This window comes from Ooceraea biroi, chromosome 11 (genome assembly GCF_003672135.1).
Source record: "Ooceraea biroi isolate clonal line C1 chromosome 11, Obir_v5.4, whole genome shotgun sequence".
Lineage (NCBI taxonomy): Eukaryota > Metazoa > Arthropoda > Insecta > Hymenoptera > Formicidae > Ooceraea > Ooceraea biroi.
The window spans coordinates 7,269,218-7,289,886 of NC_039516.1; the positions used below are offsets into that span (position 1 = coordinate 7,269,218).

The window sequence follows — 20,669 nt, forward strand, 5'->3', positions numbered from 1 at the left end:
TATGCGATAACTGATAAAATACAGCTTTACGCTGAAACTAATCGTGAAGACAACTCTATTTTTTCTCGAACTTTCATTTTTCATTTCATCGATTGTTCAAAAAAGTGGAAGATTTTATTTCATTAATTATATATCAATTTATTGCCTTGATCATCGCACGACTGCCGACAAGACAGGTAAGGGTCGCCGCGGGTAGCTGCGCTCACAGCAAGAACGGCTGTTCCGGTTACGCTATTACCTGACAGGCCGGGCGATAGGCGGACCTCACGACTACCCGTCAGTCGGTCACAGCGCGTACCTGTGCTCCGCATACGTGCGAGCGGAGCCGAGGCCTGGTGGTGGGGACGGAACGAAGCGGCCCGAAGAGCGCGCGCGGCCTTACCTCCACCTCCACCTCCACCTCCACCTTCTCCTCCTTCCTCCGCCTGGCCAGCTTCCACCTGGCACACCCGATCTGAACCGAAGCTCGCCGAGCGGACGTGTTAATGTGCCGGTTCACCGTGGCCCGTCCTCCGGAACGGCGACGACCACGACGACGATTGCTGCTCTTCGTGGCCACCACGGTACCGCGAGTCACCCGCACCGGCTTACCTGCTCGCCGATCCGTTACGCTTTATTCGCTTAGTCTTGAAGTTCATCGTTCAGCGCGTGTCTCGCGCTCGCTCGCTCGCAAGTTCGTTCGTTCGGTCGGTCGGTCGCTCACTCGCTTGTCGTCGAGAGCCGATTCCCCCGAGAAGGGACCGGATATGAGAAGCGAGCGGTTCGGAATCGCCGCGTCGGAAGTGTTATAGTGCCAGTGTTGTGCCCCTTAATGGAGCGTGCCGCCGATTCGTAGCCGATCTCGTCGTGTTTCTCGTTACTCGCAACAGGTACGTCGCGCTGGAAGTCGCGATTCACGAGCACACGGGGACGAACGCACCCTCTCCCTTTTCCTCCTCCTCCTCTCGTTGGTTTGTTGGTTCGATCTTGAGAGTCGATCGGGATTGTTTCAGAAATTATTCCGGGAAACGTTGCGTATCCTGGACGATCGAAGCGGAAGTGCGCGCAAGAGGATTCGGTTTCGATGATAAACGCACGCGCCGAGTCCGAACCATCCGAGCGTGCAGAGAACCAAGTGTACTCGGGGATTATTTAACAATAGAAAAGAGCAGGAGGAGGAGTTTTTTTTCCAGCTAGTCAGAATTTAAACACCTCGGATGTTTCGAGGTTTGTATGATAGGCTTGTGCTTTTGAAACCGGCTCTTGAATGCGGCTTTTCGGGAAACTTAATACGTGACATTATGGTTTCAAATTCTGAAATAAATATTAAATCTTTTATATATTTACACATTATGTGCATTTTATATTACATGCACATCGGCAAATAGATCTCACAGTTAGTGACGATTATTAACGAAATAATTTTAATTCGACCTAATTTTTATTAGTTGTACGAAAAACCATAATATTTTTTATGATTATGTTCGTAACTACTTATTACATTTATATTTATTTCTATCTGTAATCATTTTCATAATTAAATTGCCCGCGATCACGCCTTTATTCCAGCGCCGCAATTAACGGTAAATCCTTCAAGTCTTTATCGTCTAATATAAAGGTTACGTTTGAGATGTAAAGTGGAAAAAGTAGTTACACACTTATACTAATTGTAAGCATATACGTATACATGGATACTAAGCGCGTGCTATGTGTTGCACGTTTCACGGTAATCATCACGTTCACAAATTAAATGGACGTTGAGACCGTTGTGACGTTAGTAAAGAAAAACGCGCGGTGTATCATTCCGATTGATACGCACAGATACGCATGTCACGCATGATAGGCGGTACGATAGTACTAAGAGATAAGTACGATGACAAGATAAAACGGTCGAATCTTCAGGCTAGTGCGCTACATTGGTGTCTCTCTCTTTCCGTAATCGTTTATCCAGTATCATACATCGAACGGTAAATCGATTTTCTCACTAAATTTGTGGTGATTCGATCACCGGAGATTATCAAAGTAACGTAGCGACGAATTGATAAATAGCATAATAATAAGTTGTATAAAGTTAGAAAATTATTTTATATAATATTAATTTTTAATATTAATGAATGCTGCTCTAAGGACTCTTATATGAGGAGGGTGCGATAAAAGGTCTTGTATACAAGTTTATGCACGGCGAGCTTGCCTCGACGCTGATCGCGCGCCACGTTCGATCGCCCGTTAAAGTCTCTCGTTCGCGCTACGCCACTGACCGTTCTCCAGAGATATTTTCAAAGTCAATGACTGCGAGACACTGCCGTGCTCGCATCTGCGTCAAGTTCACGGTGAGACGCGGGTGTCGATCCACGTAAAATGAAATCAACCATTTTAACCCTCGAGGGAGAGGGAAACGGTCCAGCAAGGAGAGTGGGGATGATTAATACATTTGCAAGCTGTATATATCAGACAGTGGGTGTGTACTAACATAATTCCATTCATCTTCGCGCGAATTTGATTTTTCTGATTAGCGACGCGATAAAGTAAACGTTTAAGATTGCCGAGTCCCGTGACGCTCACACCGTTAACAACCGGAACAGGACGCGAAGAATGAAATTGAAATGCGACTTGCGTCGAATGACAGGACACTTGCGATCGCGTAAACAACGAGAGTTGTCAAGCATGTGACGTGATGCAACACTTTTGTAATTAACATTAGAGAGATTATAAAAAGATTTGTCAGATTCCGTTGCAGTACAAGCATATGATACGGAATTACCGGTTCTCTTTTCTATGAGTGTCCAAATAAAAAATTCTTTTTATTACGTAATTAATAATTTTATTTAGATTACATTAATTTGTGAATTTATGATAAGTGAGTATTTATGAAAAGTGAATATATTGATTACATTTCATGTTCCTTGGAACGCACATGCACGCGCGCACACAGAAAGACAAAAGGGATGAGTCACATAAGTTATTATAAGTAAACTCAGCAATTAGAGAAGCTATCGCAAAGAATCTTGATTATCGTTTAATGGCATGATGGAATGCATCACAATTATGACAATTTTCCCTAACTGATGCCACTTGTTTAGATCCATCTTAAATTTTGTATCAGACATACGATACATAAATGGATTTTTTATTTGGCTTTAAAATATTTTATTTTAAATATTGATTTTATGTTAATAATAATTAAGTAAAATTCTCTAGAAGAATAACATAGAGTTTTACCAATACAATATACGATTCACTTGTAATAAATGTCCAATATTGTATGTAAACACACTAGTATCGTCAGAAATTGCTTGTTGTATTAAAACTTGGTTGTAAAAATTATCAGACTTTTAAGCATACAATAGCAACATTATAAATTGACACAGATTCAACGGACTGATACTATAATAAAATAACTATAACAACTATAATAATGACTGATAATAATAATAAAATAATTGCAAGGTTTTCCCCGAATAGAACAATTTTCAATAATACTCACAGATGAACGAAAACAATTAGCGCATTACAGACACATTTATTTGGATTACAATATTCGATTTCTCCGCCAAAGAGATATTAATATTAATTAATAAGCATTACAGACACGCATTTATTTGAATTAAAATATTCGATTTCCCCGCCAAAGGCAACTTGCACGGATTGTCGACAATGATAAATGAATACTTTACATATTGAGGCTGAATTTACAGACAGTAATTCTTCAATCACTGGCTTCTCTTGTTAAATTATATATTGCTTGTACTAAGAAGCACAAATCGGTGCATCTGATCGGTCCCGCCTACTAGAAAGAGAATGAAACTTTTCTCGCTTCGATAAATTTTATCAATGCAATCTACTCGACGTCAGACGTCACAGAAATCGGTCAGCCTTCTGGACGTAGTTTTTTCGTAGCAAAAGTAACTGTTGTGGGAAGACGTTCAAATGCTTATTATGTGTGGTTCACGTAAAATCATAAACCTCGATTCTTCTTGACTAAAATGTGCGAAAATTCACATAGGAGGAAGTTAGCTCAACAGAGAAAATGCTTGAAATTTTACGATTCATGTACAATAAATATGCACACGTTATTTTCTAAATTACCTTGCGATCCACGTGAATACCAGGCATTACGTCACAAGAGACTTTGAGAGTCTTTTGCATCACGTTTTCTTCGGGTACGTTGTGGCCCTTTCGTATGCGACGACATTGGCGATAACCAATGAGTATGCCAGAAGAGAGATTGATCTCGAGAGAATTCTCGATGGATCTCGGGGCCGTATGGCTCACCGGCACAAACTGCCTAACCTACTTTTGCGAACAGGTTTATGCCGCTTCCACGACGGTAACGGTGATCGACCAGACATCACCGACGTGATGCCGAGGTGCTTTTCTTCGGAATAGATGCACTGACACGCGTGTACACGTGTACCGTCAGATTCTCCGGACTCACGAGGAACAAGTACTGTCGGTTCCCATAACTTCGATGAATTCTCATGGGCTCGCGAGCGCGACTTTCGTCACGTTTCTCAAGACTTTTTTACAATACATATAGATTCCTAATTTCGTGGGGAGACGGGACGTCCTTAATCTATCATTATCTGAAATTACATAGATACATTTCAGTCATGGCTGAATGTAATGAGTTGTCTTTTTTCTTACTTTCAGGCGGAGTGCCGACAACCACGACTTAAGAGATGGTCATCGTCACACGGGTAGGTTTTTCTAATTTTTATGTTTCGTATTTTTATGTGCCACTCGATTCGAAACATCATGCACTGTTTTGTCATAAAATTAAATCATACACTGCCTCGAAAATCTTCAACCGTGTACTGCGACGAACGTGCAGCGAAGGTATTGCGAGTGAAAAGCGATAGAAATTCGCGTGTGAATGCGCTGATCAGTCGAGTAGCGAAACTAAGTAAATTCGATGAAGCCGCATGCAGCTGCCAATCTCATGCGGCTTAATCCATTATATTTACCGCTTTCCTCGTCGTTCTCTTCAAACACGGTCAGTAGGAATCTGTGACGAGTGAAAATAACCGAACAGCAGTTGTCGTGTTCCCTTGTTGTAAACAATGATGTACCGCTAAGTAATGCCACGTGGTCACTTCGTCACTCGGACGGTGAATAAGTGTTTCTTATTTGCGCAACTTCCTTTTTTTCTCCAATCATTCTTTGTGTCACGTTATCGTATAGATGGAATTTCTGGATGATATTGCCTGTCCAGGGCTAGAAAAATATTTCATAATAAGTAATCAAAGAACTGAGAGATTCTAAAAATAGGATGAAAAATAGAATTTGTGTGATTGAAAATTTTGAAAAATAAATATCGTAGATGTTTTCATTTTTATTCGCAATGGAACGGGAAGACTAATTGAAATCAGAAATCTTGTGATTACTGCGGAAAATTTCAAGAATATAAAGCAGTAAGTTTCTGATTCATTTTGTACATCTTGTAAAACAAATCGCACATTTGTGCGTAAAATATCTACACAAAGTTTCCATATACGTTCAAATTGATGACGATAGTCCCGAGCTATCTGCACGCATGCACTTAACATTATCGCGAGCAGTAGCGCAATGACGACCGAGACGCGCCGTAAGAAAAGAAAGACAGAAGAAAAAGAAACCAGGGTAACATTGGCGATTGCGATGCGACGGCTGTCGCGTGTGAAAAACGATTGTAGAAATCAAAAGGATTTGGTCCATTGGCTTCCTTACGTCAGTAAATCCGTGCGATGTAAACGGGAAGGTCGTTTCTCGTGTAAGTGAAAGGCTGCGATTACCGGCAGCTCTTCGTCCCGCTTCGTCACATTTACGCGAAATTTATGTTACACGTGCACGCATCGCGCCAAATGCCAAACCGAGTTTACATTTCTGCAATCGGTAGCCGATGCAAAAATCGAAGAGCGAAGCAAGGAATCGAACGTCGATCTTTCGCGGTAATTTGGAGATTAAATAGAAAAAAGACAATCACTACGGATCAGTTTAGATATCAGGTCATTAAAATTCGCATCTACATGGCGGTGCAAATATTGCAGCGATGTTTTCGAGAAGTTTGTGTTTTGCTTCTAAAGCAATTACCTATTCTGCTACAAAATTAATATACGGCAAGCTATGTTGTGCCGCCATAAATATATGTTTAATTTGTTTAATCGCCATTTAGGTGCTTAAATTGGATTGGACTTGTGGACAGTGCCAGGCTTGGTGTCTTTTTAAGAGCCCATTTTAAGGAACGAAAAGAAAAAGGGAAAGAAGAAAGCAATTGCAACGCATGGTAGAAATGGCGGCGCGCGACATTCTCAGCTAATGATTACGCACCAGTACGCGAGACAGTGTACTTTTCTTGCTCATCAAGACGACGTGTATGATAGTATATAAATCTCGAGACTGATGGTCAGTTAATTAGGCGTAGTTAACGGTCCTTCATCACTTGGCGAGTACGCTGTGCATCGCCTTCGGTAAGCGAAATCGGCAGCCGTCACGTAACGGGACATGACTCGTTTGTCGGAATGTTGCGTTTGAATCTTCTATCATACTTGTATCATATCGTTACCTATCGTCTCGTAGAAGGAAATTAAAGCTGATTATTGTAGCCTCGATCCATTAACTTGGACGGAACGAATTAAAGTTGCAGTGGAATTCTACTTTGTTCCGGAATTACTCCCTTAAGAACAACAGTTTGGTAGAAAATAAAAATACGGCAAGAAATATTTCAACAAAATCAAATGAGAACAATGCAAGAGGGAAGACATTAATCCTTTTGCTGCGTACGACATATTGGATTGACCGGAAAGTCCGTCCAAAATTTTTTAACAAAATTCAAACGCAAAACTTTGCAATTTATAAAGAAGTAATATAAAATTTTGTATTTGAATTTTGCTAAAACAATCCGCATGGGTTTTTCGTACATACGCACGCGCGCGTGTCAAAAAATAGCTTCGATTTTAGTTAATTGTTCAAAAGTTTTACGTAATATCCTTAAGTATCCCATAAGTATAGCATCTCTTATATGGGGTGCTACCATTGTAAAACAAAATCTTTAACCCTAATTTCGGTCATCTGCTTCATCATCGCATAATCAAATATCGTCACGCACACAATGAGCAATTTTGGTTGAAGTGCGCCACAGTAAAAGGATTAAGGAGATATGCATGAAAGAAGAAAAAGAAAATGAGCGGAAGAATAAAAATATAAAAACAAAAGAGAGACACGCACGTAAAATTTAAAGCAAAAGTACATACGAGAAAAAGAATATCGAACTGATATCGGGTTGCTTAGAAAAAAAGCAATGATACCAGAATCCGAGAATGGACTTGATATGGTCAAATAAACGTGTTCTCTGAATGCTAACTTCAATTCTTCGATATTAATAGAATTAAATCAAGAGAGACGCTCGCGTTTCGCGCCACCAGCACGCGCAAGCAACTCGCGAGCGGCAAACAGAGCGTTTATGCACGCATCGATTAGTTGAAAGCATCTTCGATTATTAGATTTCATATCGTTTATATCTAAAATACAACTATGCTATACTTTGCCCACGATTGAAGTAATTTTTTTATATCACACCTTTTATTGAACATTTTTTAAAGAAATGAGAAACAAGTACATACATTTAGCGCTTTTAAAAAAATATAATTTTAAAAAAGACAAGTTTTTATTAATTCCAACGATCTTGGCCACTAGAATAAATAAATAAATAAATAAATTTTACCTGACCGTTACGTTCATTCAGGATTGATTTCTATAACCGTCACCCATGAATCGCGACCGGCAGCGCAATTGAGTTAAGCAAGGTGGCAGGTATTGCTCCGGCTTCATTAAAGACTCGTCGAACTCCCACGAAACGCTCCGCGCGGCAGTTCCGCGTGCTGCAACCGTTTGCAACGGTGCGCGCGAGGTGCACCGTTTGCTCGTGTGTGTGGCACGTTCGTGTGCCGCGTAGAACTCGCATACATCCGTACGAACACGGAGGTCGCACCTGATACGTCCCGATTGTTCACTTCACCGGAACATCGGGAGAGCTCATCCGTTCCTCGCCTCGAAACAACAGTCGCTTCGATTCGTCTTCTGCTTTGGCCAGCAGTTTTACTTTCGTACGCTTGCTAAACCTGCTTCGATTCGACGTTTCATTCCCCATGCAACACACAAAGCAGCAGAAAAAACGAAAAGTACATTCTGCGATCGATACTGGCAAACTCTGCGCTAATCCATTGTAGAAGTTATTTTTCTATATAATATACATCTTAAGTTTTAAGTTATATAAGTTATATACGCGAGCAATTTCATAATTTGATGAGATAACAAAATATTATTTTCTATTAGCACATTGCATTAGCACAGTTTCCTTTCTCATCTTCAATTCTTCCGACATAAATTCCGTAATTGTAAAGCATATTTATCTTTTTTATTGTCTCTATAAGAAGCAGTGCTGTAATCAGTTGAACTAATTAGCTGGAAGCAGGTACATGTATGAACTCGATACGAACGCGAGGAACCTGCGTGTTCCCCTAATCTAATTGCGAATGCAAACAGCAGGGAGAAAGCGGAACTATGGATATTGACTTAATGAGCGAGACAGTTGGATAAGCCGGTGATCGGCAATCGGCTCACGGCAACGTCACACAACGGAAAAAAGAAAAGTACATTGCGTGAAGTAACACGAAATTACGGCGGCGTCTTCGTGCCGCGTGCGCCGAATGGCAAGGCGTACAGTTATTACAACGGTACACCATAACTCAATTTAGACTTAATACTCGGCGTTAATGCGGATTCCATACAGCTCGCGGTTCACCTGAGCCTGAGATTTCTCGTTTTGCGTATTTGCGTCCGCGATTTTCAAGAACCGGACGAGTTCATTGCCAGAAAAATTGGCACGGCGGAGCAACCGGATTGCTCGATCAGTAACCGGCGATCACTTACCGGTTACTGATTCATTAACGTTGTCTAAGATACCGCCAAGTTGTCCAAGTGTAACAACGCGTTCACTACCTTCGACAATTATTTGGGTCACACTCGCACGCGCGTGGACGCACCGGCGTAGGAACGGGTGGAAACTTTTATGCTCTGTCCTCGCTACGTTCTACGGATGCTGAGAAAAATGACAAGAGCAATCTGGGGCACGCCTGCTATTTATTTCTCTTTAACGTAGCTAGTCGTTCCAATTCTGAAAGCGATAGTTAGTTACGCAGCGGCGGGAACGCCACGTGACAAAACGAACCCGATGACGATTGTTGTCGGAGAAATGCGCAGCTGCATTATGTAATTACGGCAATTATCCTGGTTATCGCGACGGCGCGCGATAATCAGCTTTATCAGTTATCATGATCACACACGCTGTTGAATCATTGTATGTTTCTGTCTCGTGCGAATACATGAGAATTTTTCACTGTCGCTCCGGAGAGGAATGTGCTCATGAAAGTCGCACGATTTGCATTAAATCAGCCGCATGCTTGACGAATGAGAGAGCTGTGCAAGTATACTTTAATCTTGATATTTCAGGGGGATTACATATGGATCGAACCAATCTCAGGAAGGGAATTTGACGTCGCGATCGGAGCGCGAGTAATCTCGGCGGAAGGCAGGCGTATTCAAGTAAAGGACGACGACAACAAGGTAAAATCGTCCACATCATAGAATCGTTATGCGCATATCTTGAGAGAAATTCCTTATCTAATCGTTAATAATTTCGCAAGAGAGATCCGCGGTAGCGTATCGGTAGTGGTGTGTGTACAAGACTGATTTACAGACTTGAGAAACAAAACCTTGGTCTTAAAGAGTTCCCTATAGTAATAGCATTTTATTAGCATAGGCATTGATCAAACTTGTTTATCTTAACTGTTTTTGTTTAAAATTAATTCGGGATTTAAATCTCGTTATCAATACATTTATCAGTTTAAAGTGTTACGATTAATGTCTTCCGATAAACATAATTGAGGTAAAGTGTCCCAGTGTTTAATCCAGTGTAATGTACTAAAGAAAGAAAGAATCATCTTTTGAGGCGATCCACTCATCGATTCAAGATCTTATGCATCGACCTAATATTGTGTGTGTGTGTGTGTGTGTGTGTGTGTGTGTGTGTGTGTGTGTGTGTGTGTGTGTGTGTGTATATCGATAATCGTTTTACATCATTGCGCAATCCACTGATGAACAAATAACTTGGCAGGAACAATGGCTAACGCCGGAGAGACGGATAAAGGCAATGCATGCCACCTCGGTGCAAGGCGTAGAAGATATGATCAGTTTGGGAGACCTCCATGAAGCGGGCATCCTGCGAAATCTATTAATACGTTACAATGAGAATCTCATTTACGTGAGTCTTATCGAAATCGTTTAATAGGCGCGCTGGTGCAATGAACCAATAAACGCGATTAGTCAATAAAATGCAGATGCTTCAACTGAATCCCGGAGCAAACATAATGATGCGTCATACGATGCTTGCAGACATATACGGGTTCCATCTTGGTCGCTGTCAACCCATATCAAATACTGCCTATTTATACCGCGGAGCAAATCAAACTATATAAGGACCGTAAAATTGGGGAGCTGCCGCCGCACATATTCGCCATCGGTGATAATAGCTATGCGCACATGAACCGATATGGCCAAGAGCAGTGTATAGTAATTAGGTACGAAAAACTTCCTTCTACACGTAGCATCAAGTACGCGTTATATAGACAACTCGTGCATTGCACGAGTTCATCGAACTCGTTCGATGATTTATTTTCTTAAATATTTTTTATTTGTGCAAGTTGAGTAAATGGAGTCTGGAGGCGGAAGATGGATTTTCCTTTGCAGAATAATTAATTATGAATATTATTTAATTATTTATTTATTGTTTATGTTATTATTATTGTGAAACTGATTACAATTATAAGATAAACTATAAATATAAATTATGTTTTTTTCGTGGCGTTATTTTAGTGGCGAGAGCGGAGCGGGAAAGACAGAGAGTACGAAATTAATTTTACAATATTTAGCAGCAATCAGCGGAAAACATTCATGGATCGAACAACAGATCTTGGAGGCGAATCCGATACTCGAAGGTAAAATTAATAATAATTTCATGCGTTAAATTACAGACAAGTTGTGATCGATTATTGAACATTTTATTGTGTAGCCTTTGGTAACGCGAAGACAGTGAGGAACGATAACTCCTCTCGTTTCGGCAAGTATATCGATATCCACTTCAACGAACATGGCGTGATAGAAGGCGCCAAAATAGAGCAGTATCTTTTAGAGAAGTCGCGGATTGTATCGCAAAGCTCGGATGAGAGGAATTATCACATTTTTTACTGCATGTTGGCTGGCCTTTCAAAGGAGGAAAAGCAGAAGCTCGAGCTCGACGATGCATCTACATATAAATATCTCACAGGAGTAAGCGAGAAATCACATACTTAAATTTTAAAGAAATATATATTACATGTATAACATCTTCCACCGAAAATTTTGTTTCCAGCCGCATAGATTATTGACCATTTTCGAATAATTTAAATTTCGTGTATTTTGCATTTATTTCAATATTTCAGTTTATAAAAGACAACATATCTCTCGATCTCGATACAAGATGATTAAAAAGGAATGCGATAATCAAGTAAACTCAAGTGAACTAATAAGATCGCAAAGATTTATTTCTATATTGGAGAAAATAAATAATCTATGTCTCTTCAGGGTGGCAGCATTACTTGCGAAGGGCGGGACGACGCGGCCGAATTCGCCGATATAAGATCAGCTATGAAGGTTTTACTATTTTCCGACGTGGAAATCTGGGAAGTGCTTAAATTACTCGCTGCTTTGTTACATATGGGCAACATAAAATATAGGGCTACTGTCGTAGGTATGAAATCGAATTATATATAATTATATGTGCAAGAAAAACTTAACAAATTCACCGTCAATCTTATAATTGAAATTGAATCACATCTAATCGTTTGTGATTTTTAGATAATTTGGATGCTACAGAAATACCGGAACAAACGAATGTGCAAAGGGTGGCATATCTGTTGGGAGTGCCAGTGCAGTCCTTAATAGACGCGCTCACTCGCAGAACTATATTCGCGCACGGTGAGACAGTAGTAGGTATCCTTTTGCCAATAAGGCCATAGCAGTACCACTACGACGTGTCATGCCGATTGCGAGACGTTATGTTATTTATGTTGTATTTATATAGGTTTCCACGTTGTCGAGGGATCAGTCGGTCGATATCAGAGACGCCTTCGTGAAAGGCATATACGGTCGATTATTTATACACATTGTAAAGAAAATTAACGAGGCCATATACAGACCGAAGAACAACTCCCGTAGCGCTATAGGCGTACTGGATATCTTCGGCTTCGAGAATTTCAATCACAATAGCTTCGAACAATTCTGCATCAATTATGCCAACGAGAATCTCCAGCAGTTCTTCGTCCAACATATATTCAAATTGGAGCAAGAGGAGTACAATCACGAGGGCATCAATTGGCAACATATCGAGTTCGTCGATAATCAGGATGCTTTAGATTTGATAGCGATCAAGCAGCTCAACATCATGGCACTTATTGACGAGGAATCGAAATTTCCAAAAGTACTTTTATGATAAATTTTAATCGTATTTTTAATAATAAACTATCATAAGTTAATTAGAAGAAGTTATTTTAGCAAAAAACATTGAGATCTTTTCGAAGAGGTGTCGTCACTTTAAAAGAGATATATACATAATTTGTTACCGTAATTTTAATAATAATAAATTTCCAGGGTACGGATCAAACCATGTTGGCGAAAATCCACAAGACTCACGGCAGTCACAGGAATTACTTGAAGCCTAAGTCGGACATTAACACGTCCTTCGGCTTGAATCACTTCGCTGGGGTGGTCTTTTATGATACAAGGAGTTTCTTGGAGAAAAACAGGGACACTTTCAGTGCAGATTTGCTGCAACTTATTCACATATCGTCAAATAAGTTTCTCCAAGCTTGTTTCGTCGAGGACATTGGCATGGGATCGGAAACCAGGAAGAGAGCCCCCACATTATCGACGCAGTTCAAGAAATCTTTGGATTCACTCATGAAAACTCTATCTAGCTGCCAACCCTTCTTCATAAGATGTATTAAACCGAACGAATATAAAAAACCGATGGTAAGCGCATTGATGCTTACTTCATTTAATCTCGTAACAGTTTTACATTTACGCAACTACATTTAATCGTAGATGTTCGATCGAGGCCTCTGCTGCCGACAATTGAGATACTCCGGCATGATGGAGACGATCAGAATTCGCCGAGCTGGTTACCCCATTCGCCATTCTTTCCCCGAATTCGTGGAAAGATATCGATTTCTCATCTCGGGTATTCCACCCGCGCACAAGGTACTACTTCTCCATTAAATTATTATACTGCATATTTATTTACAATTATTAGTAATACCATTACATTAATTATATTAATTACGTGTACTTGCTATTCTAACTTTTCAAGGTGGATTGTCATACGGCAACTTCAAAGATCTGCCACGCGGTGTTAGGTCGGTCAGATTACCAATTCGGGCACACCAAGGTCTTCCTCAAGGACGCTCATGATTTATTCCTCGAGCAGGAGCGCGATCGCGTATTGACGCGGAAGATCCTGATACTACAACGCAACATTCGCGGCTGGGTTTACAGAAGAAGGTTCCTACGGATGCGGGCGGCAGCGATGATCGTGCAGAAGTACTGGCGGGGTTACGCGCAACGTCAGCGATACAAACGCATGCGAATCGGTTACATGCGGCTGCAGGCGCTCATCAGATCGCGCGTGTTGTCGCACAGGTTCAGGCACCTGCGTGGTCACATAGTCGCGCTTCAGGCACGAGCCAGAGGTCATCTGGTGCGTAAGATGTATCGGAAGAAACTGTGGGCCATAGTGAAGATACAGGCACACGTAAGACGACTGATCGCGCAGAGGCGATACAAGAAGATCAAGTATGAGTATCGACTGCACGTGGAAGCGCTACGACTCCGAAAGAAGGAAGAACGCGAACTGAAGGATCAGGGCAATAAGCGAGCCAAAGAGATAGCAGAGCAAAACTATAGGGTAAATATAAACGCTTTGTCTTACGTTCATTAGTCATTACGTTCATAAGATATTACAAAGATAGACACGAAAATTTATGTCAAGCACACATACAGGCTGTCTGTCTGCTCACTGCGTGCGGAACTAGTGGCACAAAAAGTAGCGAGATCATATTTATACATAAACATGAATTAAGCTAAACAAGAACTTTGCTATGTCGATCAAGTTCAGCAAGTCACGTAATTATTGCCAGGTCTGTGACATTTACACATACATTTCAGGAGCGTATGCAGGAATTGGAACGGAAAGAAATCGAGATGGAACTGGAAGATAAGCGACGAATGGAAATTAAGAAGAATCTTATTAATGACGCGGCTAAAAAGCAAGATGAACCAGTCGATGATAGTAAACTAGTAGAAGCCATGTTTGATTTCTTGCCGGACTCTAGCAGCGAGGCTCCGACTCCGGCGAGGGAAACGTCCGTGTTTAACGTAAGTTATAACGAATTGGTATTTATATATTGTTGAAAGTTAGTTTGAAACGATCGTAAAGAATTGATTGACAAAAACAGCGATTAATTATAATTAAAATAAAATAAAATAATTAAAATTATATAGTTCATCTAATAATTAATAATAAAATTTAATAACAGTATTTCAAAACTTAAACTTTTCTTACATAGAATATATGTATACATTTTATTTGTTACAGGATCTTCCTGCACCAAAAGCTGATCAACAGGAGATAATCAGTCCGGTTCAGATGGCTTCGGAAGACGAGGAAGACTTGTCCGAATTTAAATTCCAGAAATTCGCGGCCACGTACTTCCAGGGCAATATTACGCATCAATACTCGAGAAAGCCATTGAAGCATCCACTGTTGCCGTTACACACACAGGGAGATCAATTGGCCGCTCAGGCTCTCTGGATAACTATACTCCGTTTTACGGGCGATTTACCCGAGCCGCGATTCCATACCATGGACAGAGATACGACCTCGGTGATGTCAAAAGTAACAGCGACGCTTGGACGAAATTTTATAAGGAGTAAGGAATTTCAAGAGGCTCAGATGATGGGCATGGATCCGGTACGTATTATTCTTAAACTTCAACTTCACTTTTTTAATTTAATACATTAACTTTAATAGAGCAACTTTAATATAGCAAGATACATTTCCAGGACACTTTCCTCAAGCAAAAACCACGCTCCATCAGGCATAAACTGGTCTCGTTAACTCTGAAGAGGAAGAACAAGCTAGGCGAGGACGTGCGAAGGAGACTGCAAGAAGATGAGTACACTGCCGACAGCTATCAGTCTTGGTTAGAAGCCAGACCTACATCGAACCTCGAAAAGCTGCATTTCATCATCGGCCATGGTATACTACGCGCTGAATTGCGAGACGAAATATATTGTCAGATCTGCAAGCAGCTGACCAATAATCCGTCCAAGTCATCGCATGCGCGCGGGTGGATCCTGTTGTCTCTGTGCGTCGGTTGTTTCGCGCCCTCTGAGAAATTTGTCAACTATCTACGAGCCTTTATCCGGGAAGGACCGCCCGGATACGCGCCTTACTGCGAGGATCGGCTCAAGAGAACCTTCAACAACGGCACTCGCAATCAGCCACCGAGTTGGCTGGAGCTTCAAGCGACAAAGTCGAAGAAACCGATTATGTTGCCGATCACTTTTATGGATGGTAACACAAAGACTCTATTGGCCGATTCGGCTACCACTGCAAGGGAATTGTGCAATCAACTATCCGACAAGATCTCTCTAAGGGACCAGTTCGGCTTTTCTCTGTACATCGCCTTGTTTGACAAGGTGTCGTCCTTGGGCAGCGGCGGCGACCACGTGATGGACGCGATTTCGCAGTGTGAGCAGTATGCCAAGGAACAGGGCGCTCAAGAGCGAAACGCGCCATGGAGATTGTTCTTCAGGAAAGAGATCTTCGCACCGTGGCACGAACCAACCGAGGATCAAGTGGCGACAAACCTGATCTATCAGCAAGTAGTGCGCGGTGTCAAGTTCGGCGAGTATCGATGCGACAAGGAAGAAGATCTCGCGATGATCGCGGCGCAGCAATATTATATAGAGTACCACACCGACATGAACGTCGACAGGCTGTACACTCTTCTACCGAATTACATACCGGATTATTGCCTGACGGGAATTGACAAAGCGATCGATCGATGGGGACATCTTGTTTTGCAGGCGTACAAAAAAGTGAGTTTTTCTCATCGTCAGATATAATAACTTTGTGTTTGTTATTCGTAGAAAAGAATTGAAATACTATACAACTCTTCTATGCGTATCCTATGCATAGAACAAATTATGACAGAAAAATAATTGTTAGATTGTCTTGAATAATAATTTTAACATTTAAATTTTGCTGCATAATCTAAAAATTTTAAATATAAAACTATGACATCTGTAGATTAATGATGGCTAAAACTACATATTATAATACATAATATAATTTTTATCATACATGATTAATTAATTTATCAAGTTGATATTCCTGACATCCCATCTCGTTCCCAGAGTTACTACTTGAAAGAAAAAGTACCAGCGTTACGCGTCAAAGAGGACATAGTCGGCTACGCAAAGTTCAAGTGGCCCTTGCTGTTCTCTCGTTTTTACGAAGCTTACAGAAATTCGGGCCCGAATCTTCCGAAAAATGATGTTATTATAGCTGTCAATTGGACCGGAGTGTACGTCGTCGACGATCAGGAGCAGGTGCTCCTAGAGCTATCCTTCCCCGAAATTACCACCGTATCTAGTCAAAAGTACGTAATTACACGAATAAAAGTTTACAAGAGTTTACATGAGATAAATTCTAACTCGAACTGCTTTCACAGAACGAACAAGATGTTTACGCAAACATTCAGTTTGTCGACGGTGCGGGGAGAAGAATTCACATTCCAGAGTCCGAACGCGGAAGACATCCGCGATTTAGTGGTGTATTTCCTAGAGGGGCTGAAGAAACGCAGCAAGTTCGTCATAGCTCTGCAGGATTACAAGGCGCCGGGCGAGGGCTCGTCGTTCCTGACCTTTCAGAAAGGCGACCTCATTGTTCTCGAGGACGAGAGCACCGGCGAGACGGTGCTCAATTCAGGATGGTGCGTCGGAACCTGCGAAAGAACCGGCGAGAAGGGGGATTTTCCGGCGGAAACGGTTTATGTGCTGCCTTCCTTAACGAAACCACCGAACGACATACTGGTATGTCGACACACGGATAATTTGTCATTTAAATCATTATCCTTCCGCTTCTAATTTCGTTGACCATCATTTTCAGGCGTTATTCAGTATAGAAAGTACAGAGAACAATCGCAGACTCTATCCACAGCAAATGAATGGCGTTGATTCTCGCGACAAGCCTCATACTCTTCTTGAATATGCAATCGATCACTTCCGGTAAATAGAGATATAATTATATACTCGCGCATACGATATTTATGCTGCAATGAATTTTAGGACACCACCAAAGAGGACGATGTCCAAGACACTAACTTTAACATCCGCGCGACGTGGTCACACGGACGAGTTATGGCATCACTCTAGGGAACCGATAAAACAACCTCTTTTGAAGAAACTCGTGTCAAAGGAGGAGCTAGCCGAAGAAGCCTGTTTCGCATTTAATGCCATTTTGAAGTACATGGGTGACTTGCCAACGAAGCGACCACGCGTCGGCAATGAGTACACGGATCTCATCTTCGATGGGCCATTGAAGAATGAAATTTTACGGGATGAGATCTATTGCCAGATTATGAAGCAGCTCACCGATAACCGCAACAGAATGAGCGAAGAACGAGGATGGGAGTTGATGTGGTTGGCAACCGGATTATTTACCTGCAGTCAGAGTCTTTTGAAGGTGCGTCTCCATTGAATTGTGTCAACTTTATCAACTGAAAATTAGAAAATGTACTTCTAACTGAATCTTTCATTACAGGAATTAACGTTATTTTTGCGTACAAGACGCCATCCCATATCACAAGACTCTTTGCAGAGACTGCAGAAAACCCTGCGCAACGGCCAACGCAAGTATCCACCGCATCAAGTGGAGGTGGAAGCTATACAGCATAAAACCACACAAATATTCCACAAAGTTTATTTCCCAGACGACACGGACGAGGTATGTATCTTGATTGACATTAGTCACTGCTTTCGAACATGGTTAAGAAGAAATTGTCTTTATTAGATCTGACAAACGTGACTCCGTGATGTAAAAGTGATATATAAAAGTTCATGTACTTTTCGTTTATAGGCATTCGAAGTTGACTCGTCTACTAGAGCAAAGGACTTCTGCCAGAACATCGCGCAGAGACTCAATCTACGATCGGCCGAAGGCTTCAGTTTATTCGTTAAAATCGCTGACAAAGTTATTTCTGTCCCAGAAGGCGATTTCTTCTTTGATTTCGTACGACACTTGACCGATTGGATAAGGAAAGCTAGACCATCACGAGACGGTATACTTTGCAATATTCAACAGCACAAATTACCATAATTTCTACATGTATATTCATACGCTTACGTGTTTTCATGTCAATTAACCGTACTTATGCAGGTGTCTCACCACAATTTACATATCAAGTCTTCTTCATGAAGAAGCTTTGGACAAATACAGTTCCCGGAAAGGATAGAAATGCCGATTTAATCTTCCATTTCCATCAAGAACTTCCCAAGTTGCTAAGAGGTAATGACCGACTTAGTAGTAGTAACTTTTGCTTTACAACACATAATATAATTATAAATTATATTACTTTATATTATTATTACTAATTGTCCAGGCTATCACAAATGCACGAAGGAAGAAGCGTCGAGATTGGCAGCCTTAGTATACAGGGTGCGATTCGGTGAGAGCAAACAAGAATTGCAAGCAATTCCGTAAGTTTCTAACATTACAAAGAAATATATTTCACTTAGAAAATTACCTTTTGCTTTAATGCTTCTTCCGGTTTCAGGCAAATGTTAAGAGAACTTGTACCCGGTGACTTGATCAAGATACAGAGCGCTAACGATTGGAAGAGATCGATAATCGCCGCTTACAACCAAGATGCTGGTAAGTAAAAAGGGCAAATAATTTAAATTTATACGAGAACAAACTATTTTTGAAAAATGATTGAATTCTTCTAAACGTAATCTGTTTCAGGCATGAGTCCGGAAGACGGGAAAATCACATTCCTAAAGATCGTTTATCGGTGGCCGACGTTCGGTTCCGCCTTCTTCGAGGTGAAACAAAGCACAGAACCGAATTATCCCGAATTATTATTAATTGCCATCAACAAACATGGTGTCAGTCTCATACATCCTCAGTCGAAGGTAACAAAAATAGCCTTACGTCATCTTTTCCTTCACAAGAAATGCATGTAGAATTCGAGTGGTATGCTAATAAATCGAGTTGTATACGTGGTTAATCACTTCAACTATAATCTGATTATGTATTTTTAGGACATACTGATCACACATCCTTTTACAAGAATCTCCAACTGGTCGTCCGGCAATACTTATTTTCACATGACGATAGGAAACCTCGTGCGGGGCTCGAAACTCTTGTGTGAAACCTCGCTGGGTTACAAGATGGACGATCTCTTGACTTCCTATATCTCGCTGATGCTCACGAACATGAACAAGCAACGCACGATACGAATCAAATAAACGAAGCAATAATTTCAAGCAGTCTTTCACAATACGATTGGATGTAAGTTATGTATTCGACAAGATGCTCATCACAGGACGATAATTTCCAATTTGATCTTTTACGAATGTGTGTACACGCATTAACGTAAGAACAATTCAATTGTGTCCGTAATATCACTGATCCGTGTGATATTGTCTGACGATTTGACAAATCTGTTTCTACTCGACAAGAAATTATTCAAACTTTTATTTTAAATTCGCGTTCTTCACGTTATATTATACATAACATAAGTAATTTTACACAAGTATCTTTTTGAAATCATTAATATTATAATAGTATAATTTATATTATAAAACATCGAGATCGTTATACTTAATCACTTTTATGTCTATCTGTTAATTTATGGTTGACGATAATCGATGTAAGGGGAATAACAACTTAAATGTAGACAAGTTGTTAGTTGAACGATTTGTACATGATTTACTTACGATTAGGATTTTCACCGCAACTTTGTAAAATATTATTCCCTCTATTATATTCTAAATGTTATTAGTGGACCTTGTGCTCAGACTCATGCTATTGTCTCAAAGCAATTATGCACACTCTCGTGCGTTAATATAACACGGGCATAATAGCGGCTAAGCATAATTTTTTCATGAGAATAACGCATTTATGCAATGATTCTGCAAAGGCAAATCTGGCAAATCGAAATGTTATCTGTCTATACACGAATCGATTATTTCTTAAGTGACGTAAAAACAAATTAAAAAACAATCACGTTGGACGTAAAGATATAAATTAGTGCAATATATCTAAAGGAAAAAGAAAATGTTTTAATTTGTTTTATTATATTTTTGTACACCTATAGAATATAATGTCGAAATAAACGGTTCGTGTAAAAATGTAATTATTTTTAATTTGCTTTTATAATTGTGAATAAAGACGATCATGTTCTCGACATACAAGGTGCAAGACTTAATCGTGGGTAAATTCCCATGGAATGTATACCGGCATTCCCCCTTTCCAACAGATCTCTTCGGGAAGA

At 40.6% G+C, this 20,669-nt stretch overlaps 1 protein-coding gene across 2 annotated transcripts; it reads left to right on the forward strand.

The window, feature by feature from the left end:
* The first annotated feature begins 490 nt into the window (after nucleotides 1-490).
* LOC105275805 (myosin-VIIa) lies at nucleotides 491-20,586 on the forward strand. 2 transcript variants are annotated; one of them, XM_026973629.1, is made up of 28 exons: nucleotides 491-869; nucleotides 993-1,206; nucleotides 4,630-4,676; nucleotides 9,466-9,579; nucleotides 10,130-10,276; nucleotides 10,408-10,592; nucleotides 10,888-11,009; nucleotides 11,084-11,340; nucleotides 11,635-11,800; nucleotides 11,908-12,038; nucleotides 12,134-12,529; nucleotides 12,700-13,080; nucleotides 13,153-13,308; nucleotides 13,418-14,011; nucleotides 14,272-14,481; nucleotides 14,702-15,076; nucleotides 15,169-16,209; nucleotides 16,528-16,772; nucleotides 16,845-17,205; nucleotides 17,282-17,400; nucleotides 17,461-17,857; nucleotides 17,936-18,118; nucleotides 18,251-18,452; nucleotides 18,551-18,679; nucleotides 18,774-18,870; nucleotides 18,948-19,045; nucleotides 19,136-19,305; nucleotides 19,435-19,641. In XM_026973629.1, the coding sequence occupies exons 3-28, from the start codon at nucleotides 4,659-4,661 to the stop codon at nucleotides 19,639-19,641; spliced, it is 6,501 nt and encodes a 2,166-aa protein (XP_026829430.1). In that variant the 5' UTR covers nucleotides 491-869; nucleotides 993-1,206; nucleotides 4,630-4,658. The 2 variants fall into 2 exon arrangements, with proteins under 2 accessions (XP_026829430.1, XP_026829431.1); XM_026973630.1 differs by lacking the exon at nucleotides 993-1,206 and having other exon boundaries at nucleotides 19,435-20,586.
* Nucleotides 20,587-20,669: the final 83 nt, after the last annotated feature.